Source organism: Neomonachus schauinslandi, chromosome 1, assembly GCF_002201575.2.
Source record: "Neomonachus schauinslandi chromosome 1, ASM220157v2, whole genome shotgun sequence".
NCBI lineage: Eukaryota > Metazoa > Chordata > Mammalia > Carnivora > Phocidae > Neomonachus > Neomonachus schauinslandi.
In genome coordinates this window covers 93,096,914-93,124,650 of record NC_058403.1, presented here as the reverse complement: position 1 = coordinate 93,124,650, position 27,737 = coordinate 93,096,914, and the positions used below count along the sequence as shown (strand labels likewise).

General features: G+C 35.8%; 1 protein-coding gene across 1 annotated transcript in view; it reads right to left on the bottom strand.

Moving 5' to 3' along the window:
* Window positions 1–2,594: 2,594 nt before the first annotated feature.
* PHC3 (polyhomeotic homolog 3) overlaps window positions 2,595–27,737 on the bottom strand; it is a 70,759-nt gene continuing 45,616 nt past the window's right edge. Inside the window, 6 exon segments of the mRNA XM_021702553.1 lie at window positions 2,595–4,381; window positions 9,645–9,876; window positions 9,968–10,100; window positions 13,114–13,228; window positions 21,829–21,988; window positions 25,187–25,437. Coding sequence (XP_021558228.1) covers window positions 4,227–4,381; window positions 9,645–9,876; window positions 9,968–10,100; window positions 13,114–13,228; window positions 21,829–21,988; window positions 25,187–25,437 — 1,046 coding nt within the window. The 3' untranslated portion in view covers window positions 2,595–4,226.

Below are 27,737 nucleotides of genomic sequence, written 5' to 3'. Positions count from 1 at the left end.
TCCTGTTTGTCTCTTCCTCCACTTCCCTGTCCTTCCCCCTGGAAAACCTTCCTCGAGGCCCAGCTACATAGATGGTGCACAGGAAATAGACTGAACATTGTTGCGTCGATGGGCCAGTTCCCACTGCCCAAACGTTTCATTGAAACGTGACTGTTAGGTCTTAGAAAGTCCTGCCCCAACTGCCTTCCTAAAATTAACTCTACTACAAAATCCTAAGGATTTTCAGGCAAAGGTCTCTAAGAGGTTTTCCCATGGTTCTCGTGGGGCTAGAACAGGCTTGAGGGAAGCGAAGCAGTAGGGGAGGGAAGCAGTAGGGGAGGCCCTCTGAGGCTGTCACACAGGCAGCATGCATTCCTGCCAGTCATTAGGGGTGAGGATCTTCAAACCACAAAATATAATCACAAGGTTCTAGTTTAAAATGTCTTTACAACTTTTTAACAGTGTGTCCAATCAGGATTTCAGCTACTCAGTACGGCTGTGAGGACAGCATCATTCACATCCATCTATAATAGTTTACTCTTCCCAAAACGGCTTACACATATGTAAACACAACCTAAGAGTATGCAATCTATATATTGCCTTCCTACCATACTTACGCCATGATGGTACCAGAACCCTCCGAATGCAAACAACAGGACTTTATAACATTTAACTGAACCAGTCTCTAATATGGGACACTGTGACAGGTTTCAGTATCAGACCGGTATTTGAATAAATGTCTGACTATAATTTCACACTTGATATATGAAGATTAGCTAGGTCAAAAATTAGTCAAAGGTATGGGCACAACAATACTTCATACAGTTCTAAGCAAGTGTTTAAACACACTAGGAAACAAAAACAAACAATGGGCTACCTAAAAAAATCATTTCTATTTAAAACTAGGTAAATCATGAATATTAACTTCTTCAAAAGTGCAGAAATTTGTTCAGTGTTGAAGTGGGATAAGCAAAGTGGCAGGTCTCTTGTCTGCCTCTCTCCCATTCTCAAGCTTCTTCGCTAATATGTCTTCTCCCCATTCCACATTCTCTACTCCTATGTGACAGCCCTTAAGCTGATACTAAGAAAAGCATCTGTTTAGCGATGCCACAGCATCCTGGAAATAGTTATATGCCATTAAAAAGTGACAGGTTTGGGGACAGCACTCTGCCTTATACAATAGTGATTATATCAAAGCTGCATAGCTTGTCAGACACAAGGCTTGATGAAAATCCATATCATGTAAAAATGTTTACAAACCAGCTCTCTGAGTGTGTTTATTTTCCTAGGAACACATGGCTTAAAGCAAATAAAATCTGAAACGTGTAGGTTTTATTTCCCTCAATGGGAAAAGAGTGCATCAGTTTAAAGAAGTCAGAAGATGCAAACTCAGGTAGCAAAAGTAGAAAGAACTTCCCATGTCCCCTTTTTGTCATTCTTTCTCCTCCTAAAACAATTATTAGCATGAAGAAAAAACAACACTCTCCCCACCTACATCATACCAAAACTATTCTTAGAACTTAGGAGAGAGGTGGATGCCCAGTGTTATCGTCCATATCCATCATATATAACTGAAGCTCTGATTTTAAGATGGTTAATTCTCTAGAAAGAAACAGATGCATCAACAGGGAAAACTACCAGTTGAGCAAATAAGCCATTTCTAAATAAAATAGCTCATTTGAAAAACCAAGTATATTTTCTAGGCATGTTTTTGAGTGAGGACAAGAGAAGATCTGGACTACTTTTGAGATTATTACAAGATTTAAGATTATAAGGTGCTCTCATCAAATGGAACCCCCCCCCGCCCCCAGCTGTTCTTATAAGCTTTCTTAAATATTTAACACAGTGCTAGGCACGGGGGCTTTCAGTTAGTATATAATGACTGATACTAGAAAAGGGAGTAAATAAAAGGAGAACCTGTACATAGTTCAAAGTTAATACCTTAAAGGCTATAGATAATATAGTTATGGGCGGTAATCATTATTGCTAGGGGAGTCTATCCCCAAATAATCAATTGCTTGTGGATTATCTACGAAAATGTTTTAATTCCAGGGGAGATTTTCCTTTGTGCCCTCCACACCCTCCCTACCCCTGCAGTGGACCATCTCCTACTAATGCTCAGCCTATACTTGTGTTCTGAAACTGCAAGATGAGGGGGGGAAAGTCAAGCATATGACAACTCTGTCATAACGATTAACTTGCTAACAAATGAAAATTGACTACAGAGTACCTACCTTTCCTTGAAACTTTAATCCAATAATTAAAAATGTGATATAAAGAAATATGTAACGTAGACTACAAGCTATTGTAGGTCTGGAAAATGAGCCTTACACTATATTACACATTCTAATCCTACACATAACTGTCAGTAAACATCTTCTTTTAAAACATTACTACACAAAAGAATCCCACAAAGCATACATTCAAACAAGAGGCATCTAAAGATTAAAAAAATTACCCGCTGTATTTTTGTATAAAAATAATCAACATTCTCTAATGTACACAAAGCCAAAAGATAAATATCTGTGATGTCTTTAATGACATCTTTAGTCCTCTACTAGCTCAACACAATCTTTCTGAAAAGAGCAGTGACAATGACTGAAACCCATGGACTCTTCCTTCCCCACTTACTGAACTCCTGCCAAATATCTACGTATGTTCCTTCTATTTTAAAACATTTCCATCGTGTGGCAAAGATTAAAAAAAAAAAAGATTAAAATAAATTTTTTATGTCCAGGACTATCAGGCTCTCACGGCTCCCACAACAATTTTGTTTTATTGTCATAATTCTGATAGGACACTATTTGGTGAAAAATTTTACTTTAAAATTTTTTTCCCTAAAACATGTACTTACAAAATTAGGTCTGATAATCCAAGAGATATTATTGGTGGGTACTTTGTAGGAAGCATGCAAGGGTTTAGTCAAGAAAAAGGAATGTGCATTCTAGCTAGACCCAGCATGTTCAAGGTTAGAAAAAAATCCGAAGACCAACCACATATCCACTACAAACTACTGTCATGCCAGGTAAGCTTGGACTCCTTATAAGGCTATGCACTGGTTCATAAGGTATAATCACATTACGCCTTCATCAGTGCAGAAAAGCAGATATGAAAGATAATTAATAGGAATCTGTACTTTCGGAGAGTCAAATTATTTGTATGCTAGTCCTTATTTTATAGGTCAATTTAGTGGACTTTTCCCTTTTCTCTAGGATGCATAAAACTGGGAAAAATACTTCAGCAGAACATTAATACTATCTGAAATACATCCACTGTATCATGTATTCCTTATTGTGCTCCATCTTTTCAAATTATCCCTTTGGGTAAAAAAGAGCAACATTTATCCCTCCTACACCAGGGTTTCCGAACTTTGACACTACTTGATATTTTGGACCCGATAAATCTTTGTTTTGGAACCGTCCTGTGCACTGTGGGATATTTAGTAACATCCCTGTCCTCCATGGTCTAGATGCCAATTAACAACCCCACTCAGCCCCTCCAAGCTATGACAACCAAAATGTCTCTAGACATTGTCAAATGTCCCCTGGGCAGCAACACTGACCTTCTGTTGAGAACCACTAATCTAAATGTACAAAAACTAAGAGGAAAACTTTCTCAGCCGCACCAAATTCTTAGTCAAGTTTGGAACAGAAACCAACTTTTCTGACTTCCAGATCAGTATTATTCATGCTAGAATGCAATCCTTTTTTTATAGACAAAGCAACTGTCTGACAGACATTTTTTTAAATGCACACTGATATCTCATTGCATACAATTCCAGTCACTGGACTCCTAAACTATTCCTAAATTACTCCTAAATTATATCTCTCATGACAACCTATAGAAAACTTACAGGGTAGAAAAATGTATAAGAAAACCGAATCAAAAGAGGAGAAATGTAAATCATTAAATTACTTTTAAAAGGATTCTTTATATTAACGATAAACATCACCTTTAAAAAATTATCTAGTATAACACGTTTCTTTGAAAAATATCATGGCCCTCTATATCAGTCTTTCGTTGTTGCATGTAACCTGTAAAATTAATTTTACCAATGTTGGCTACTTATGAAAATGTATGATGAATTATATCTGTAGAAGAAATGTCACCTTTTGATGTGGAGATCCCAATGTGCTTGGCTATCCACCACAATATATGATAATATTCTAGGCCAACTTGAGCCTTTACCTTACAAGTCTGTTTAAGAAAAGTAAAAACTGCTGTTTTCTCACAGCCTCATGATCCTGTTAAGATTCCTTCAGAGAGTTGATGCGTGCACAGATCTTTAGGGCTGGGCCTAATTTGATATTCATTGCACTCATAAGATGGTCTTCTTTTAGCAAAAGAAGGGCCTGTCCATCAATCTCCTGTGCTCTGAACTCATCTGCGATATCTTGGCAGCCTGGAATTTGAGCAGAGGACGGAAGTTAGCATTAATACAAAATAATTAGATGTTACTTCTAACAGTCACAGTTATGTTCTCAGTGGGTCTGAGTATCTGAAATACAGGCTGAGAAACAAATGAAATTTATTTATGGTAGTCTTGGGTTCACGCCTGAAGAAGAGAGTATTTCTTGGAATTCTGAAAATAAGAATTAATTCAAAATCAGGTAAAGCAATTTACTTGGAATTCTTTTTCTAAAAATATTATTATAGAAATAATTAGAGTCAGGAAAAATGTAGATTCATCAGTTCAGATATAACATACCTTGACAAAAAAGACAATGGTATTACCTCAAAGCGTGCCACACATAGAACAAGTTTGGATTAACTAGTTATTATACCTCATGAACTTTTCTTTGTATAATATACCCTTCACATACAGGTGTAGGGAAATAAAATACAATGTTCTGTCATTTGAGTAACAATTTAGAAATATTTTCTCAAGTACCAGAGTACCACTTTCATTATCATTTGTACCTTATTCTAATTTACAACCTTCAATTACCAAGCACATGTAAAACATTTTTATTTTTTACTCAGGAAGGAACCAAACCAACAAGATTGTAGTATCAATCTGTTGCAGTGCTGCTGAAATGTATTACACTGCTTGACTTGTAATTTCAACTTCAAATCTTAGTATCACTGGATTTGTCTCTACTTTTGATAAGAAAACATAAATTCCCATTGAAATTATGAACTTGCCCCCTAATCTCTTGCCAAATATTTTATCTCTCAGTGTAAACCAGGTGCTTTAGCAGGTAACAATGCTAACATCTACTTGAACCTCAAACGTTTTTATTATCTACCAAATTTTGCACAGCCAGGTTACTCAATAAACTTCCCCACTAAGGGTAAAGAAACAACCAGGGAAGGTACCAAGAAAGGAGAGAATGCAATAATGTGGAAGCTTCCTTATAAGAGACAGTGAAATTATAAAAATGAATTTAAGAGTAAAAACTAACAGCTTCAAGTCTATTTGAAGTCTATTTGAAATCAGCATTCTAAGAGAAAACAAAAAGATAACGAATAATGGAAATGGTTACATTACACCGCTGGAGAGCACAACTTTGCTGGAATGATTATCCTTTCTACTGCAAATGTGTCATCCACTTGTTTACATAAGATAATGATGTCATCCCTATAACCCCGGTACCAAGCACAAAGCATTGTTAGGTGCTAAATACATACATTTCTGTATAAGTGAAGGACTGGATGAGTGAATAAACAAACAATAAACAAAAACAGCATCTGCTACGGAAGAGCTATTTGTAAGAGTAATACACTTTCTTCTGTATTCAGCTGTATGGGCATCTTTTCTCTTGGTTATTTCTCTTCCCATCTTCTCTGTTGTTTCTTTCCTGTTTCATATATAGCAGCCAGCTTTTCAATTTCTCTATTTTAATTTCTCAGACTAAAAAACTGACATTTCAAAAGTACCCTAAGCAGAATGTGATGGTTTTGCCCATTTACCATATAAAAGAAATTATACAGTTAAAACGGGATTACTCACCATAGAAAAGCCCCCTTTCTTTTCCCAGAGGTAGCTCTCAAAACTGGGCAGACAAAACTGACTAATCTTGCATCTAGTTGTGACTTCATCCTTCTTTTTATGAAAGAACTAATGTTCTTCTCTCTTCAGTCTTACTTACAAGAACACAGGAAAGAAAAGAAGAGAGAGAAAGACAGGGCGGGACTTACTTAGATTCAGAAAACAGGAGCAATGAGAAGTAATGAGGACTGTAAGAGCTACATTTGGGAATAGAAACAAGGAGTTCTCCATGAAGAAATACATAGCACGTGTTGTTCCTCTGTACTGGGAGATCCCTCTTCAGATGTCTTCTTGTAGTAAGTTAAATGTATTAGCAAAATAATAATGAACAAAAAATGTTTCGGGAAACACCATGATCGTGTAGGAATGCATTATCTTCAGAATTTTAGATCACAACTTCCATAAGCCAACCACAACAAAGAGCAGTTATACTATACATGAGTATAGAAATGAAAAAATAAAATTACTTTAAAAAAAAAAAAGGCAGAAGCAAATATTTTTCCGAAACTCACTAAAGAAAAATGAATTTTCAAAAAATGTTTAGATGCTCAGGGTATACTGAGCTAAAAGTTCAATGAGTTTCTGACATTAGAATCTACTTCTGTAAAATGACTGGTGCCCCAGGGACTCGTACAAAATATATCCCAACTGCAGCACCCAGTCAGCATTGCTGGCTTTATGTCACCAGAAGCAGCTATCAGGATGGGCATGGACCTCTGCAACTGGACGAGTCCCAACTGAACTTTTCAGTCCAGTCACTTTTCCAGCTAAACCCAAAACAAAACACTGCACAAAAATGATCTCAGTAAGGCTGGTGAAAATATATCACCTGCCACTTAATATTACATAATAAGTCCCAATATTAGTATTATGAAAACCAATAGTCATATGTTTTTAGGCTAATTCCTACTTTATATGTCTACAGAGAAACCAAATCTACAGATTCACAAATTAATAAATACAGAATAAACTGACCTTTGCACTCATCGAGTTAAGATACTACAGTTAATTGAAAAGAAGAATCATTCCCATAGAGAACTTTTTAATGCACAAAAATTAGAAGAAAATAGGTATTTTTTAATTTAGAGAGAGTGCGCACACGGGGGGGGGGGGCATGGACAGAGTGTATGTGAGAGAATCTTAAGCAGGCGCCAATCTCAAGACCCTGAGATCATAACTTGAGCCAAAACCAAGAGTCAGACACTCAACTGACTGAGCCACCCAGGCACCCCAGAAGAAAATAATTTTTCACTGTGGCAGCAGCTCTGAGATTGGATATACAGCATACAGCTCTAATATGGTCCCACCAGGATGGTTTATAAGATGACATTATACAAAGAGAAAACTCCAGGAGTAAATATCGGTGCCCTGATGAAAGAGGGAAGCCTATCTCAACTGGAAAGAAAGAAAATACAGAGATTACAAAATTTATAAGCTTGTTCATTCTATAAGAAAAGGTTGGAAGTAGATTACCTGGAAGAAAAACAATGCAGTCCCGAATGAGCCTGAAAGAGGCTCAAAAGATATTTACAAAGGCCAGAGGAGCATAGAGAAATGAAGACAAAAGCATTTTCTGATATGAGATTTACTTTAGGTCACAGGGATTATTCAGAGAGAAACACTGAGAAAGAAGATATAACTGATCACACAAATAAGCCTGTTATTTAGCCTGTCAAAGCAGTTCGGAAGGACTCCCATTTAATCAGTTAAAGGAAAGCAGACTCTTACACAGCACCAAACAATTCTAAATTATAAAGCAGTTTCCCTTTAATGATAAGTAATGTTCTCTAAACAACTGGCAACAAAATTGTCGTGATAAACTAAGACAAGCATCTCAAATATAAGCACTTTTTTTTTTTAAACTGAAATGAAGCAAGAATGAGACAAAGGAGTTTAGCCTTTGTTCTAATATAGCAGCCAAGAATAACCTCACAGCAAATGGGTATTGGGGAAAGTTTGAAAATTAGCCCTAACAAAAGTATATGAAATGATAGAAGAATCGGATACCTATTATTTGTTAATTATTTGACCAATTACTTTCCTCAGGATATGAACCAATGCTCCTCCCCAAAGGAAAGGAAATAGTTTCCCCAAATGAGAAATCAGGCTAACAGCTTACACGCCCCATGTGGAAGATGAAGACTACTTCTGAAGATGACAGAATCAAAGTCCAACCCCAAGGAATCAGTAGAGAGTCCAGTGTTAATTCTCAAGATATCTAGACTGGTCTAAAAACTAAAATTTATGTCATTAAATATTAAAACCACAACCAGTGAAGACTCACAATCTTCTAACATACCAGTTTTAAAGCAGATTCAAAACCTATATGGTTAGCACTTAACTCATACCTAAGTTTCCTTAGGTGCGTGTTTAAAAAATCTTCAATGAAAAATGTATCCTTTCTTTATTTAAACAACTGCAATCTTTCTTTAAAAGTGACCATATCTTGTTTAAAAAAAAAAAACAACAAAAAACTTATTTAGCATTTCTGAAACAAGCTACTGAAAAAATAATAAAATGTCATAGAATTCTGTTTATATAAGGTAAAATGGCAGTTTTTTTTTTTTAAAGCAGTAATAGTTCTGAATATACTTTCTTCATTCATTCAGCACATTAACTGTAAGTTTGCTTCTGAGATAGTGGTTACCTTCACAGAAAGATTAATCAGCAAAAATAGCTGGATTAATTTTAATAAGTCTGTCGAGTTCAAAGGGGATATATTTTTCTGGAAAGTTTCTATCAAGAGAAATAATGTGATTCACAATAAAATCAAAACGGAGCAAACATTTTAAAAATCTCCTTGTTTTCCACATTCGTTAAGGTTAAAATGAGTAAGATTTGATTAAAAAAAAAAAAGTCTTTACATAATCAGTGTGGGTCTCATCATGAGCAATGGTGCAGTTATCTTTAGTAACCAGCCCCTTGGAGAAAGTAGATATAAAAGATTGCTGCATTAAAGAAAAAAGATAAAGAACATAAAGAATTAAGCTGATGGAAAGAGTACCAAAATGAGAGAGCAGGAAAACATAAATAAGAAAGTTACCCTCAATATTGGAATGGAATATCATAACTGAATTTTAGTTGTCTACTTAAAAAATCAAATTTTAGAAGTGTTCTTGATGGCTACTTATTGAAAAGAATCAAGGAATGCAGCTTCCTTTAAAAGAACCAGCTTGATTTTTTAAAAAGAAACCAAAACGTTATCATATTCTAAAAGGTCTTGATTAGCTTTCAAAAATGCAAAAATTTATATATATATAGTCTCTCTTATTTTATTTAAAAAAGGTTAAATTAGGAAATAAAGAGGAAATAGAATAGAAAAATAGAAGAGCAGAAGGGAAGAAGTGTCTGACTCAATCTCTCTACTGACCTCTCGAGAGAAATCAGACTGAAGAGAAGAGAGCACCTTTAATATCTTCACCGGCTGAGGTGTCACAGCAGAAGCAGGACTAGTCAGTTTTTATCGACTTGGGGGGTATGAGAAAATACCCAGTTGTGCTGAGGGAATAAGCAAGAGGAAACAGATCACATTTCAATAGCAAATGCCATTTAATTAATACATATACATAGTACTTCTCTAGCCCTTTTGTGCAATAGGTGTGGATGGATCTAGTATCATTCCTGTGTGTGAATGCACAAGAAAAATGTAAGGCCAAAGTGGTGAATTACATACCAGGCAAAGAGTGGATGAAGGCCCACACATCATCAACTGTCCAGATAGATGGCTCTGTTTGTGCAACTGGTAGCAAGTCACTGTTCTCAGGCATTTTCCTAATTCTCACATCCCGAAGCTCACGTTCTCTTTCCCGCTCACTCTGCCTGCGCAGGCGTGTTGTCATAGCAGATGGAACAGAATCTTCATGAGAAGCCAAGTCTTCTTCTGCAGATGGATAAGTAATTGGAAGCTGGAAAATGTAGTACAAGTAAAATACAGCATTGCACTTTCCTTACATTTCGGAAAAGGGTATAGTACATTGAAGCAAGGTTTCTACAGACCTGCCTAAGGATATGTTCTCTTGCTGCCCCATCAGGGCCACTTGGACGACGGCCACGATGCCCAAGACTTTGATTATCAGGCTTACGATTCCAACGACTAAGTGCAAATTTTTTAGAACAGCTAACATTGTACCTAAGAAATTCAAGTAAGAAAAAATATTAAGCGATATGTGGAACACTCCATTTAGTATTTAATTATGACTTTAAAGTGCACTTGTGAATCAGTAAGTGCCAAATACTTCATTAAGGACTGTAATACCTCAGAAAGTAAACCATAGTGTTCAGTGGATTTACTTATGCTGACAGTCAAAAAAAGGCCTCTGTATACTTCATAATATTGCACAATATAGTAATATACATTACTGGACACCTATAAGAAGGTACTGATATTTTCTCCTAATGACAGTATGACAGTGGGAAACTTCATGCAAAATACAGAGGATAACTGATTTTTTGCAAAATAATTCAAGGTTCAGGAGAAAACTAAGTTATGAATTATGTAGATGTTCACACTGATGTTTTCCCAAGTAATCATTTCTAAAGAGAGATTAATATAAAGAAGTTAAGGGAGTAGAGAAGGGGAAATCTCAAATGGCTAGTAAAAGATTTTTCAAATATTACTGAAATCAAAGAGTGAAAATGTAAAGTTGAGATTTCAGAGTTACACAAGGAATTCATAGTTCTCACTATTGAGGAAATTCAAATACACGTAGTTCTTTAAAATTAGCTGAAAGATTATTTTCATTTTATCAAAATAGACTAGTATTTTTTTAATATAGACCTGTATAAGGCATGATGACAGTTTTAAAGAGTCCTATGCTGTTTACTGGGTTTCAAGGCCTAGAATAGGGCTGGCAGACTTTTTCTACAAAGGGCCATACAGTAAATATTTTAAGCTTTGTGGACAATACAAGTGTCTGTCACAACTACTCAACTCTGCAACTGTAACATGAAAGCAGCCATAAACAATAATGAATGAGCATGGCCATGTTCCAATAAAATTTTACTTAGACCAAAATTTGAATTTCACATAATTTTCATATGTTATGAAATATTATTCTTTTCATTTTTTTTCTAACCATCTAAAAATTCAAGAACCATCCTTAGCTCAGGCATCATCCACAAATAGGCTACATGAAGGACGTGGCCTGGGTACAGTTTGCCAACCCGTTCCTTAGAAAGAAGAGTGAAAAGAAATAATTTAAGAAACAAATTTCTGAAAAGCTAAAGGCATAGAAAAATACATATAGTTCCTTTCTTAAACACATAAAGCTGCCACTGTAATTTCTTATTTTCAAAACTCTTTTGCTCTAAGATTTCTCAGGAAAAAGACAAGAATAAATCCCAATGAACTTTGCTATTGATTAACTATTCTAGGACCAATATACAGATACCAAAACAAATTTTCCTCATCTATGTTTTATGAAAATATCAGGAAATGGAAGTAAGAGTACTATGAAAATGAATAGGCTATTTTTTTCCCTAAAAATAGGTTTTTTAAAAAGTGCCCAGATGGCCACTTCATTTTACCCTAAACGACTCAACAAGCTCCTGCTGTGTTCAATATGCTGATCTGTGCGCTCACCTCTATACGTTTCTGATTTCCATTCACAGCAACCTACAAAACTTCCTTCCCCACTGACTAGAGAACAGAGAGACTAACCTTACACTTGCTATTTAGCCCCTAAATATTTAAATCTCCAAGGCAGACATGTAGATAGCAGTTCTTCCCCCATCTAACTTATCCTTTCCTCCTTGCTCTCTCATCTGCATTTCCCTTATATTAGGATCCCTCACCCCCTGAAAGAGGTTCACCTAAAGGTGTAATAACTTGACAACTCAGCAATCATCCCTGGGAGGAGTGATGGTAGTGTTAAATGTTCTGAAATATTTAATAGTCAAGACATTTAAAATATTCTGAAAGGCCATCCTTTTCCCTCAGAGTTGTTAATCCTTAGAATGAGAGAGCTACTCATCTTTTTTGTGGTGTATGCAAACTGGAAAACTCCCAAGTTAAAACAGGAGTTACATAATTTGGTTAGGGCTATCAATAACACGAGATAATATGTGAATAGAAGACTAACAACTGAGAAACCAAATGAAGCCATTTTTGGAGGAAAATACTCCTATTATTTATTTAACTTAAGATTTACTGAGTATAGGGCGCCTGGGTGGCTGGCTCAGGTCATCCTGGAGCAACTGCCTTCAGCTCAGGTCATCCTGGAGTCCCAGGATCGAGTCCCACATCAGGCTCCCTGCTCAATGGGGAGTCTGCTTCTTCCTCTGACCCTACTCCTTCTCGTGTACTCTCTCTTTCTCTAATAAATAAAATCTTAAAAAAAAAAGATTTACTAAGTATACTGTAGTGGCACCATACAAAATAATATATTCATGCAAGAAAAATCCCTAGATACAAACAATTAAGATCTTATATTCTTTGAGAGAATATCCCCTTTTGGAACAGAGAACAAACTTCAAAATAACCCGTGCATACACTTCACCTCTAGTGGTAAATACCTATATTAGGATTTATTATCAGAATCAGAGGAGTTTTGTGTTTTTTTTTTTATGTATACTAAACCTGTGATGAGAACAATGAAGATACTGAACATTCCTTTAGTTATGAACATGGTTTACCTATAATATTACTATTGATAATAGATTTAGAAAAGACCTATTTTTCTCTTTGATGATTTAACAATGTGGGGAACTTGTGCTGCAGCTGTCCCACTTAAAAACCTAGGATAAACAGGATATAATGAAAACAAGTTACAACAAAACAAAGTAAATCCTGGTATTTTCATACTGATCAAACAATAAGGTGATAAAACAAATACTGTTTTGATACCTTAAGGAGTAGTAGGTCTATTCACAGGAGACATTCTCCTAAGCATATTCTTGCCAGGAGATTGCTACTTCAATGTTAGAATATGTGGTAAAACTCACTGTAAACGTTATGAATATGTAACTCTCACAGAGCAAAATTTAATAACTAAATATCAAAGTAGCTCCAGAAAATGCCTATTTGATATTCTTCCTGTATATTATAGTATCTAGTTTTGGCTACTAGTAACCTCTACAAGTTTTTGGGTTTCTTACAATGGTTGTTGGTTTCTGCTTCAGGAAAGTCAAGGGAATAGAAATACCTTTTGGCACAGGACATAGTGCAGAATCGTTTTGACCGAAGAAATTCATTAGCATATCCCATCTTCCCACAGAATTCACACTTGAGCAATTCACTGTCCATTTCTTCTAACGTCTCTAAAAAAGAAACAAAGGAAAAAACTTCCAAAAATTTAATTGTGGCAGATTTTCTTTTAGCATCTACTTCAGCTGGATACAACTAGTTCAGTCCCTCCAGGAAACTTAAAGGAATGGTCTTTTAACTTTTCAATCCATAGCCACTGTGGCAGGGAAAATACTCCAAAAACAACTGCAACCATCAATTCCTTCTTACTCCTCCATAAACATTTTATGGAGTTTTCTCTGTATAAATAAGCAATGCATTTTTAAAGGTTCATTTTGCTAAGAATCCAACATACCTAAAATGGGCAAATAACTTCACTGAGCAGTGTAAAAGAAATGAAGATGAATAAGACAAAGTAACAACCTTCAGGAGGAACACTCTCAAAAGCACTGCGTAGGATATGAATTTTGGTGCATGGTGCTACGAAGACACACAGCAGAGAACACTTAATGTAAATGGAGAGAATGAGGATGACTTCAAAAAGAAGCTAAACTTTTGATATGCTTGATTTTAGAGGAGCATGTAAGAGAACATTTTCAAAGGTCTGCAGTGTACAATAGAAAATATAGATACATATATCTATTTGTAAAGCAGTCCCTTTGAGGTATATCATATTAAAACAAAAATAATTTAATCTTAAAAATCACAAGTAATTTTGTAATTTCTAAACTCTGCTTTTTGTCAGAGTGTTCTCTTTATTAAGTTAGAATGTCCTTCCCTCCACCTCTATAGCCATAATTTCTTCAAGCCATATTATTAGACCCAAGGAAACTTTCTACCTAAATCCTCAAGTATCCAGCAACAATCACCTATAAGCAAGAAATTTTATTTTCATGACCCACAGTATCTTCATCTGTAAAATGAGGTTTATAATACCTTTCCCAAAGAACTGCAATGAAGACTTCATGAGTACCCAGTAGATAGTAGGCATAAAAAAGTGACAGTTCCGTTTCCTATTTTCCACATAAGAATTATGAGTACCAAGACCTGTAATAAGTACTTAAGAAATAAAAATGGTTAAATTCTTTTTTTTTTTTAAGATTTTATTTATTCACGAGAGAGAGAGAGAGAGAGAGAGAGGGAGAAGCAGACTCCCCGTAGAGCAGGGAGCCTGATGCGGGACTTGATCCCAGGACACTGGAATCATGACCCGAGCTGAAGGCAGACGTTTAACCAACTGAGCCACCCAGGTGCCCTAAATTCTTTTTTTTTTTAACTGTTAGCTTAAATCCATCATATTCTGCCATGTTCTTGCATCACGATAATTCCTATGCCAAGTCATGTAGAATACGTAAAAAAGCATACTTTACTAACTAAAGCTTTTAGCTATGAGTCCCCTGTGTGCTTTTCTATGTTACTCATTTAACCAAAGGCTTATTAATATTAAGATAAAGAGGGGACTCTGAAATGTAAACATGGATGACATGCACTCAGAAAATTTAGGCAGTCACATTATCCTAGTGTTACTGAAGAAGCAAATGGCAAAGTGCTAAATCAAGATAAGACAGCAAGAACTACTAAAAAACATACTGTGAAATATCTGCAGTCTCAAGGGACAGCCAAATATTATCAACATGACTGATCAAATCATGAACTAGCAAGAGTTCACTGTAAAAAAATTTTCAGGACTACCTTCATAAGCAAGTCATTTCGTGAGTAGCGATGAGAAAGAGTCTAAAAACAAGTAAAATTAAAATTGCTCCTTCCGATGACCTAGAAATGGCTTTTACACAACTGTGGCTCAACAACACATCCCTGGGAACTGATGTCATAAGTTCCAGTATTGTTTTCACTTTGTCATGCTTGTGACCTGGTCTGACATGTGATAGAGCCTCTCACTACCACCTTTGCCACCAATCTGGCCCCAAAGAATCTAGTCATCAAGTTGTTCCATTTCCAGACTATACTGAAAGCTTTAAAAAGCTTGTATTCACTAATGTAGCAATATGGAACACTTGATAATAGTTTAGAATCCCTTACAAAGGAGAAGGACATGTTTTTGCTGGTTAGAGAGGGGAGATCCAAACAGGTATGGTCTAAGGACAGACAACCTAACAAAAAATGAACATCAGTTTTATTTCTCATAATGAAGAGAGGAACATTAACATTCAAAAATCCCTGTTCTCATGTTTGTCATAATTTTAACAAATTTGGTATTACCAAGGCTACTTTTTCACAGTTGTGAATAAAAAATTACAGAGCCAAATGAGTTCAAAAACTGTTCCTTTAGCGAATAAAGATGGAAGTCTATGGCATAGACAGCTTGGTAATTCTCCCCAACATCCATTCTTCACTTTTCTCCCACAGTAACAAAATCCTAATTTTCAGCAAGGTATATGGGCTCTGAAAATAAAAACTCAGTTTCTGCCCTAGGTGTGGCGATCCATGACATGTGAATGGAAATACCTGCAAATTCCAGGTGGTGCCCTTTTCCCCCATCTCACTGATTAGAATGTGAAAATGAAAATTAGCTATCTTGGAAACGAAAGGAACATTCTAGGGATGAGAAAACCACAACACTGGCAGCTTAGGTGCCCAACGCTTGCCTCTGGGCAAAAATTGAACTTCCACCTTATTTAATCAAATATTATTCTGGGTTTCTAATGGAGTGGCCCAACATATATTCTAACTAAGAGATGTCCCCATTTTTTGTGTGTGAGGAGGAGTTACTTTTAAATTTTCCTGAAGACTTGAGATCACTTAATGATAAGAAGCAAAACAGAGAGGCAATGAGATAGAAATCATGATCAATATGATGATTTACCAGGGAAGACAGAAGATATTTTGGTAAATCACAGTCTACTGGTTGGAGATTCTAGTTCTAGAACCAGTCCAAATAGAAACAGAAATTATCCTTTAAAAAGAGAATAATCCTTACACTAAGTTTTTAAGTACTGAATTAAACTGTATATACTGCTAAAGCCAGTAAATAAATGACTTCACCATTTCACTCTATAGTACTTCCCATAAACACTGAAGTACACAGTAATAGAAACACTTTATATAATTACCTTGGGAAGTTAAATTATGAAGTATTTAAAAATTTGGCATATTCTAAAGCTCCACTATGAAACAGATTAATCTTTTTTGACTATATTTACCTTATAACACTGTGCACATTTAAGTGTACAATGTTTTAATTTGATACATTTATATATTATGATTGTTGCTATAGCAATATTTAGCACCTCCATCACCCTCTATCACTTTACATAATTATCCTTTCTTTTTAGTGATTGGAATACTTAAGTTTTAGTCTCTAAGCAATACTGCTGTCTATATTCATTATACTATGTATTAGATCTCTATCGCTTATTTACTACTCAATGCATAGATTAATCATCTTTAAATCTTCCTTTTCATTACTCTGGTAACTTAACGTGTTAAACTACCCTTTGCCTTATCTTCCATAAATCCTTTCCTTCCTCTTCCCACTATAACTACAAGTATCAATTACATACCAAACCTACAGATTCATCCTACAGATGACCTGCAGTTTCCAAAAACACTCTTTTCATGTAATCTGCCTAAAAATCTTCAGTAACCATCCTCTTCACAACAAGATAACTCCTGACGACTTGGGTCAAATATCCAAAATACTCTAGAATCTGATTCTGTCAGTCTTACTTCTCACTATTTCTCTAAGCCCACAGTCTACTCCTCACTGTCCCCTCCTGAAGTTATGTGAACATCCTTTGTACGTTTATTCATGGTTCCAACCTGAAAGGTTCTTCCTGTTTGTTATCTATGTTTTATCATCCAAGACCCAGGTCAAATCCCATCTCTACAGAAAACTTACCAAACTGGCAATAATCTCAGCCAGGTTTGTTGTTGTTTTCCATCATGATAAGCATATTCTTTAATCCCCATCACCTACTTCACCCACCTCCCCTCTGGTAGCCAGTTTGTTCTCTATAGTTAAGAGTCTGCTTCTTGGTCTTTCTCCTTTGCTCGTTTGTTTCTTAAATTCCACATGAATGAGATCATGTGGTATCTCTCTTTCTCTGACTTATTTTACTTAGCATTATATTCCCTAGCTCTATCCATGTTGTTGTAATGGCAAGATTTCATTCTTTTTTATGGCTGAGTAATATTCCACTATATGTATATACCACATCTTCTTTATCCATTCATCCATCGATGGACACTTGGGCTGCTTTCACAGTTTGGCTATTGTAAATAATGATGCAATAAATACAGGGGTGCATGTATCCCTCTGAATTAGTGTTGTTGTTTTTTGGAGGGTAAATACCTAATAGTGCTGGATTATAAAGTAGTTCTATTTTTAATTTTTTTTTTAAAGATTTTTTTTACTTATTCATTTGAGACAGAGATACAGAGGGAGAGAGAGTGCATGAGCAGGGGGAGGTACAGAGGGAGAGGGAGAAGCAGGCTCTCCACTGAGCAGGGAGTCGGATGTGGGACTCGATCCCAGGACCCTGGGATCACAACCTGAGCCAAAGGCAGAGGCTTAACCATATGAGCCACCCAGGTGCCCCTATTTTTAATTGTTTGAGGAACCTCCATACAGTTTTCCATGGTGGCTGTACCAGTTTGCATTCTTTTCAAGTGTTCTACAGAAACAACCATAAAACAGTAACAAAACGGCAATAAGTACTATCTATTAATAATTACTTTGAATGTAACTGGACTAAATGCTGCAATCAAAAGACATAGCGTGATAGAGTGGATAAAAAAAACAAGATCCATTTATATGCTGCCTACAACAGACTCATTTCAGACAGAAAGACACCTATAGATTGAAAGTGAGGGGATGGAGAAACATTTATCATGCAAATGGATGTCAAAAGAAAGCTGGGACAGCAATCAGACAAAACAGACTTTAAAACAAAGAAGAGACAAAAGACACTATATAATAAGGGGGACAATTCAACAAGAAAATATAACAATTGTAATTATTTATGCACCCAACATGGAGCACCCAAATACATAAAATAGTTAATAACAAACATAAAGGATATAAACAACAGTGATACAATAATAGTAAGGGACTTTAACACCCCACTTCCACTATGGACAGATCATCCAAACAGAAAATCAACAAGAAAACAATGGTTTTGAATGACACACTGGATCAGATGGATTTAACAGACATATTCAGAACATTCCATCAACCAGGTTTTTGGTTTTTTTTGTTTTTTTTTTTTTTAAAGATCCTATTTATTTATTTGACAGAGAGAGACAAAGCGAAGACAGGGAACACAAGCAGGGGGAGTGGGAGAGGGAGAAGCAGGCTTCCCACTGAGCAGGGAGCCCGATGTGGGGCTCGATCCCAGGACCCTAGGATCATGACCTGAGCCGAAGGCAGACGCTTAACAACTGAGCCACCCAGGCACCCCGGTTTGTTTTTTTTTTTTTTTTAAAGATTTTATTTATTTGAGAGAGAGAGAATGAGAGAGAGAGAGAGCACATGCGACGGGGGAGGGTCGGGAGAAGCAGACCCCCCTCTGAGCAGGGAGCCCGATGCGGGACTCGATCCCGGGACTCCAGGATCATGACCTGAGCTGAAGGCAGCCGCTTAACCGACTGAGCCACCCAGGCGCCCTCAACCAGGCTTTTTTAAATTGAAATATAATTGACATGTAATATTAAATTAGTTTCAGGTGCACAATGTAGTCATTCAGCAGTTATATTCATTATGAAATACTTGCTACAAGTGTATTACAATATTAGTCACTATATTCCCTATCCTGTACAATTTATTTTATAACTGGAAGTTTGTACCTTTTAATCTCCTTCACCAATTTCACCTATCCTCCCACGCTCTCTTCTTCGGCAACCACCAGTTTGTTCTCCGTATTTATAAGTCTGTTTCTTTCTACTGTTATTTGTTTGCTTGTCTTATTTTTTAGATTCCACATATGAGTGAAATCATAGGGTATTTGTCTTTCTCAGTCTGGCTTATCTCATTTAGCATAATACCCTTTAGGTCCATCCATGTTGTCATAGATGGCAAGATTTCATCCTTTTTTATGGCTGAGAAATACTCCATTTTGTGTGTGTGTGTGTGTGTGTGTGTGTATATATATACACGCACACACATACACACCACATCTTCTTTATTCATTCATCTATTGATGATGGACACTTAGGTTGCTTCCATATCTTGGCTATTGTAAATAATGCTGCAGTAAACATAGGAGTACATATATATGTATCTTTTTAAATCAGTGTTTTCATTTTCTTTGGATAAATACCCAGAAGTGGAATTACTGGATCATATGGTACATCTTTTTTAGTTTTCTGAGGAACCACCACACTATTCTCCAGAGTGGCTGCACCAATTTACATTCCCACCAACTGTGCATGAGAGTTCCCTTTCCTCCACATCCTCTCCAACACTTGCTATTTCTTGTCTTTTTGCTACTAGCCATTCTGACCGGTGTGAGGTGATACTTCATTGTGGTTTTAAAACCACAGTGTGGTTTATCTCAACTGGTTCTAAAATCAGTTTTAAAGTCCCAAGTTCTTACCATCTGTACAATTCATTTAAAACTTACCACATATTACTCCTTAGTTATCTTAAATTCACTAGTTCCTACTAGATCAAAAGCTCCTCTCAGGTTCTACTACAGTCTAACATATGCTGTATGTCTATTATATTATAAACCATGAGTATCACGACATATGCTGTGAAACTTCCTAAGTGGTTTTCCATTTTTCTCCAATGTGTACACACAATAGGGCACATTATATGTGCTTTTTAGCCTAGAACTTTCATTTATACACTTCTTGTAGTTATAGGCAAGAAAAAAAATCCCTGCAGGGCACGTGGGTGGCTCAGTCGGTTAAACATCCGACTCTTGGTTTTGGCTCAGGTCATGCTCTTGGGATTGTGAGATTGAGCCGTGCATCAGGCCCCACGCCGGGCCTGGAGCCTGCTTGAGATTCTCTCTCTCCCTCTCCCTCTGCCCCAACCCCCCCCCCAAAAAAAAGAAAAGAAAAGAAAAAGAAAGAAAGAAAAATCCCTGCATATTCAACTTTACTACTCATCTCAAATGAAACATTTTCTCAGATAAAATAGTAAGCATAACTAAAAGTATTTAGGAATTAAATGAAATTAAGTTCATAACAAAAGGCAAAATGTAGGCACTGCCTCGATTCTGATTTGAAAAATAACTATAAAAGGATATTTATAACAATTTATACAATTATAATACAATTGAGGAAATCTCAATATGAACCAGGTACTAGATGACCCCAAAGAATTACTATTAATATTGTTTTGTGTGATATAGCATTATACTTACATAAGAAAATGTGTATTTTTTAGAAATGCACAATGAACTATATACCAGTGAAATGAAATGAGGACTATGATTTTTTTAAAAAACAGAAAGGAGGAGGGAAGAAAAGAAGAGAAAGAGAGACAGGGGAATGGAGGAAGGAAAACAAAAGGGATAGATGAAGCTAGTATGGCAAAAATGATGTTTGATATTGGGCAATGTTGAGTCTGGGTGAGTGAAGATTCATTATACAATTCCAATTTATGTATGTTTGAAATTTTTCATTGTTAACATTCTTTTAAAGTGAAAAAAAATCAAACTGATCTCAATGTAAGTTAGCAGCAAAAACCCAATTCTATACTACTGTGATACTCTTTGCTGTTCAAATAAAAGGTAAACCAGGAATAGATTTCAACAGTTTATAACTTACTAACAAACAGAGATGCCTTCCTTTGAACAAACAGGAAAACCATGGACAAAGACTATTTTGTTTATCAGCATGCTGTTTTGCTTAATTTACCAAAGTTCAGGCACATATAGTATATGCTCAATAAACATGTGAAAGTTAATTAATTTTAGATAAAATATACTAAGATATTAAGGATAATTACTTAGACACAGATGTTAACTAAAACACTACTGTAGAGCCCTGACTACACAAAATTACAGGGCCATGATCAGAATCAATAAAAAATAAATCACTTCTAAAAAAAAAAAAAGAAATTTTATAATTGACAATCAAAAAAAAAAATCACTTCTGCATTTATTTGTGTTTGTTTTCCTATAGTCATTTTGAGTACAACTGACTTTTCTGGAATATTTCACTATTAGACTTAAGTCTATAAAAAAGGAATCTCTGACATTAAGAAGATTTAGTGATATTTTCCTCTTTGAACAAATTTAATCACTTCTTGATTGACAAGTACATCCTTAATACAACTGTAATACCTACCTGACATCAAACATCAGGATATGGAAAGTCTAAAACCAAACAACCCAGAAGCTTTAAATATTTAAGCAAACTCAGTAAAACAGTCACTTAGTTAAGTCTGCTTAGGAAAAAAAGAACTGGTTGCTTTGGTGCTAAAATTCTAAATTACTTTCATATATAGTGGAACTTTCCCTCCCACTCCTTCAAAAGTCAAATTGACATTATGCAATTAAACATCAATCTTTCTATTGGAATTATTTGGCCATTAAAGGTCTGATTAGCTTTCCATTTACCTCAGTTAAATAATGCATTATATAAGAATAAAAGTGAATAGCTTCCTAGTGTGTGAAAATGTGTAGAATAAAAATCCATATCCTGTTTCAAATGGTAAAAGTCAAAGTTAATTTAAACAGTATCTTAAATAAAATCCACATACCTTCAGCAATCATGTCTTCCATCTCTGTGTCAGATGAATTATCTGCATGCTTTGTATTATTCTGTAGCTCTGGCTGAACACATACAGAATTTATCACCTGATTATCCAAAAGAGGCCTTTTTTTCACAGGCTGTTCTATTAGCAAAGATGAACGACTCACCTTCAAAGGAGACAGAGAATAAAATAATCTTTTAAAAGGCTTTTCAGAAATAACTTGGTTAAAAAACCTCTTGGAATGAATAATATCTGTACTAATTTACTTATTCAACTGATCAGTTGAACTGATTCACTAAGTGCTTTATTCCTTAAGAAAATTTTAGGCAATCTGGACATCAACAGTTGTATTTCAAGTCATCAGCAGTGCAGATGCTTCAAAGTCTCTGTCAAATGGAACCTTTTCCTAGTTTAGGCAAGTAGTTAAAAAATGTCTTTAAAAAGCAGTAATGGGGCACCTGGGTGGCGCAGTCAGTTAGGCATCTGACTCTTGATTTTGGCTCAGGTCGTGATCTCAGGGTCATGAGATCAGATCAAGCCCTGCATTGGGCTCCACGCTCAGCACGGAGTCTGCCTATGACTCTCTCTCCCTCTCCCTCGACCCCTTCTCCCTACCCCCTGTGCTAGCTCATGCTCTCTTCCTCATTGAAATAAATAAGTCTTTTTAAAAATAAAAAAATAATAAATATCAGTAATAAATTTTGATTAGCCAGTATCCTTATTTTTTTTCTGCAACAACTTTTAAGATTTAGTTTTCATGTACAAAGCTTTTTACTCGTAGGGTTGTCTCCTCAGGATAGATCACTACTGTATGTATTTTAAAGATAAGTGAACTAATGTTCTAAGTGTTTAGGTGATTTCTTTACAAAAGCAGAATGAGGATTAGAACTCAATCTCCTGACTCCTAGTTCGGCAACCTAATCCACCATAATCACAAAAACAAATGGAAAAATCCTCAAACATTAACATGAAAATCAACAACAAAATATTTGCTTATGTTCAATATACTTGGTTAAGGCATAAATACTACTTATTTTAGAAATGTTTTCAGCAAAAACAATCCAGACCAAAAATATTTACTGATTTGCGAGTGAACCTTTAGCTAAATCTGAAACAGAACCTCCTTTAAGAATGCCAGTTAAGTCTCCGATATCTGCCACAGATGGTGAACGTCAGCTTATTGTAAATTTCTACATTTAACTTCAGAGAATAATCACTCATGAACTTTTAAATTTTGTTCATTTCAGTTAGTATATTTAATATACCTCACGTAAAATTTACAAAAGGTATTGCTGAAGAACTGTAATACTCAGTGCTGCTGAGAGTTTACACTTCTGTTGTGTGAATATATTTAAATAATCTTTCCAGAAGCGCTTGGCTGGCTCAGTCAGAAAAGCATGTGACTCTTGATATTGGGGTTGTGAGTTTGAGTTCCACACTGGGTGTAGAGATTACTTAAAAATAAAATCTTTAAAAATAAAAATAAAGCAAATAAATAATCTTTCCAGAAAATAATTTGGCAATATATATCATGAGCCTTATGAATACATATGTAATGTGATTCAATATCTGTACTTCAAGGAATTTGTGCTAAAGAAATTACTAAATATGGAAACCTAAAATGTCCAACAATAATGCAAGGATTACATAAATTATGACTGTCCATAAAGTGGAGTACTATGTAACCTTTCAAAATGTTTCCAGAGTACTATTAATCATGAGAAAACGAAAGCTCTAAATATACTAAGTGACAGAAACAGAACTATATATATAATAATCTTGATCATATGAAACATATATGTAAAAAATACACATTGTGGTATTACTGGGGATGATTTGCTCTGTACATTTCCCATATTTTCCATTTAAAATAATAATTATTAATTTTATAATCAGAAAAAAAAGTTGTAATTGTCACAAGTGATTGAGTAATAGCAGCGATGGGTACTACGTGCCAGGAACTGCACATTTAATCCCCACCACAACCCTCAGAGCCAAGTGTCATCTCCACCTGCCAGATGAGCAAAAATTAAGATCAAAAAGGTTGAGTGACTTAACGAAGGTTACAGTATGCAGCACAGCCAAGATCCAAACCCTGAGGAGCAGGGAAAAGAGACTATTGCCCCACTATCAGAATTCTTACAGGAGATCCAAAGTTATTTATTTATTTTTAAGATTTTATTTATTTGACAGAGAAAGACACAGCAAGAGAAGGAACACAAGCAGGGGGAGTGGGAGAGGCAGAAGCAGGCCTCCCGCAGAGCAGGGAGCCCGATGCAGGGCTCGATCCCAGGACCCCGGGATCATAACCCGAGCCGACCCGAGCAGAAGGCAGACGCTTAAGACTGAGCCACGAAGGCGCCCCAGGAGATCCAAATTTAAAACACACAGTTAACTGAAGCCAAAGGCAAATGATGAGGCAACCCACTATCACAATGCAAGATTTTCCCCACCCAGGAATCTAAAATACCAGGTATAATTCAAAGGCTCTTGAAATGAATTCTTTTGTTTTCTTGTCTTAGATTTTGGCTTTGACTTCGGCCACTTGTCTTTTATTTTCTAAGGAAAAATGTTCATCTCTAGATATTAGCATAGAAATTATGTACTGCTAGTCTCAACTTATAAGACTTTCAGTGATAGAAAAATAGCACCTCCAATGTTAAGTGAAGATTTTAAGGCATTTTAAAAATCTGACTGAAGGCTGAGATGTAAGGATGAGAAAATCTATTTGCTAATTATAAACCATCAACTGAATAACTTCAGAATTATCAGGTTGGGAAGTTATTATCTTAGGCACTCAAGTTCACAAAGTATCACGTTATATAAGAAACACCGTTTTAAAAAAAATAATGCACTTTAGGTGTCATTTCAGTCCCCTTAAAAAGAAATAAGAGGGGCACCTGGATGGCTTAGTCGGTGAAGCGTCTGCCTTGGGCTCAGGTCATGAGCCCAGGGCCCTGGGAACGAGCCCCGCATCGGGCTCCCTGCTCAGCTGGGGGCCCGCTTCTCCCTCTGCTCCTACCCCCTGCTCACACTCTCTCTCTCAAATAAATAAATAAATAAAATCTTTAAAAAAAAAAAAATTTTATTTCACTGGAGTAATCTTCCCATTATCTTTGTCTAAAAATTATAAAATTGATATCCTTAATAGCCTGAAAGTTTTTCCTTAGTTTATATATAGCTAGCATAAAAATTCTAGAAACATATTTGGAAATATATAAATAATATGTAGAGAAATTCTAGATAAAGGATCAACAACTTTTTTGAAATGAAATTATAAGCATTTTATTAGAGAACAATACACTACAATTAAAGATAATGCTACATGAATAATTTTAAAAATACAAATTTGCTTACTACTTACAGGAAATGGCTCCAATCCCTCCTGAATCACAAAGCCTTCAATAACATGGGTTAAGATCTGTGGTTTAACAATAGCCTGTGGAGGTTTGTTTTCTATACTGGGAATGCTACTGGGCACGGATGTACTATTACTCCTCGTGGTAGCAGCAGGAAGTAAGAGTGGAGGTGGAGGAACAGAAACATGTGAAGGATCTGATGGAGATTTAATTACTGAAGCACTGACTGATGCCACAGCAGGTAATTCCACTTGCTCTGGAAAAAAAAGTCATTTTTTTATCTTTAGCATTCTGTGCAGGCAAATAAGAAAACCAAGAATAAACATTAATAACAATAACCGTCCACACCCTGGTGCTTTAAAACACCATTCTAAGAACTTTATATTTAATCTCATTTAATCTTATGAGATAGAAGCTACTATTATCCCCACTTTACAGAAGGGGATAACTTGCTCAAAGTGATCATTCCAACCCTGGTTAAAAACAACTATTTCATAAGATAAGTGTTTCAGAATGTCAATTTAAGAATTATGAAAACTGTTACTTTTTTAAAAAATTTCAAGCTACACAAATATTAAATTCCCTATGTTCCTGTTTATATATTCCAGATCGCATGGGGGAAAAAGTACTTTGAAAGTATACTTAAATAAAAAAGGATCATAAAATCCACAGAATAAGTAGAGATTTTTAAAGGATTACACAGCATCACCTTTATTTCAAGTAGTAAGGCTAATCCAAATCCATGCACAATTTTTTTTTTTTAAACAACTCTTCAGTGACACTGTGTATGTCAATTTGGGGGAACACTTTAGTACCAGGCAACTGCAAAATACTGGGTTGGATCACTGTGATCCCTCCCCTTCAAACTCTGAAGACCACAAGAAGAGAGACCCCACAGCCTATGATAGACTTTACCTACCCATATGATTGCACCAAACCTGTATTGACTGTACTAAAGTGGAAAGATGGAACCGGTTGGCAGCTAAAAATATCAGTGAGTACAGATGTCTAAGAAAAATAACAAAAAAAGAGCACATGTGTAAAGATAATACAACTTACTGAGCACTTACATGCCAGGTACTGTGTAAATGCCTCACATGCTGTAACTCATTTAACCCTCAAAACCAGCCCAAGAGTAGGTACTGCTGTTGTTCTCCATTTCATAGTGTGGAAACAGAAAGATAAAGTAACTTGCCCAAGGGCACACAACTAATTAAGTAATGGAGCTGGGATACTAACCCAGGGAGTCAATTCTTCACACAGGGCTCTTAATTACTATGGTAACTCCTCTCCACTAGTAAGAAAAGGGTTGACACCACTATCAAAGATGCTCAAAATACAGCCCAGCTGGATAAAGAAGAATAGGAATCCCTAAAGAATAAAAATTTCAGCAAAGAAAATAGTGTACTGATCATCTGTATAATCTCAGAAATGGAAAAGCTCTAACAATTCACTCTCAGGAATTGTGATTAATATAATAGAGCTTATCACAGCACTATTAAAAGGCATTTATTAACCTAGTTCCATCAAATAATCCACCAAGATAAACTGCACTGGAAAAACAGTTTAAAATTACACAATCCCTTATTAAAAATTAAACAAGTCAACAGAAAATGCTAGTTTGATTTCAGGAACACAGTATTGTACACATGCATTACCAAACTGAGGAACTCCAGGAAAATCCTATCCTACATACCAAATCTTCACATTTACTCCTAGAGGAAAAGGGATAAAAATTGTAAAACTCTAAAGTGGGACTGAAAGGTTTTTTTTCCTGTTTGAAGGAAAATATAAATCTATGGGGTACTGAAAAATAAAATTTTAATGTCCCTTACAGATTTATAGATACTTTGTTACTTTAGAAATATAAAGCTGGGGCGCCTGGGTGGCTCAGTCGGTTAAGCATCTGCCTTCGACTCAGGTCATGATCCCAGGTCCTGAGATCGAGCCCCGCATCGGGTTCTCTGTTCAGCGGGGAGCCTGCTTCTCCCTCTCCCTCTGCCTGCTTCTTCCCCTGCTTGTGCTCTCTCTCAGTCAAATAAATAAATAAAATCTTTAAAAAAAAAAAAAAAAAAGAAATATAAAGCTGCCTTGGGGCACCTGGGTGGCTCAATTGGTTAGCATCTGACTCTTGGTTTTGGCTCAGATCATGATCTCAGGGTTGTGAGATCTAGCCCCATGTCAGGCTCCCAGCTCAGGGCAGTCTGCTTGAGATTATTCCCTTTCCCTCGGCCCCTCCCCCCGCCTGGCTCGTGCTCTCTCTCTAAAATAAATAAAAGTTTTAAAATATATGTGTGTGTGTATATATGTGTGTGTGTATATATATATATATATATATATATATATAAAGTTGCATTAAGTATAATACGGTTTGTTAAGAAAATACTGCTTGGTATATGTTCTAATTAATTTTTATATCGTATGTGCCCATCTTTTAACATCCTAAGTGTTTTAAAACTAGAGCTGTTAGTGACTTTTTGAAGAAGCTAATAGCTATTACTTGCCAGTGTATAATCAGCTGTTAAAATAAAACTGAGAAACACTGATGTATTACAG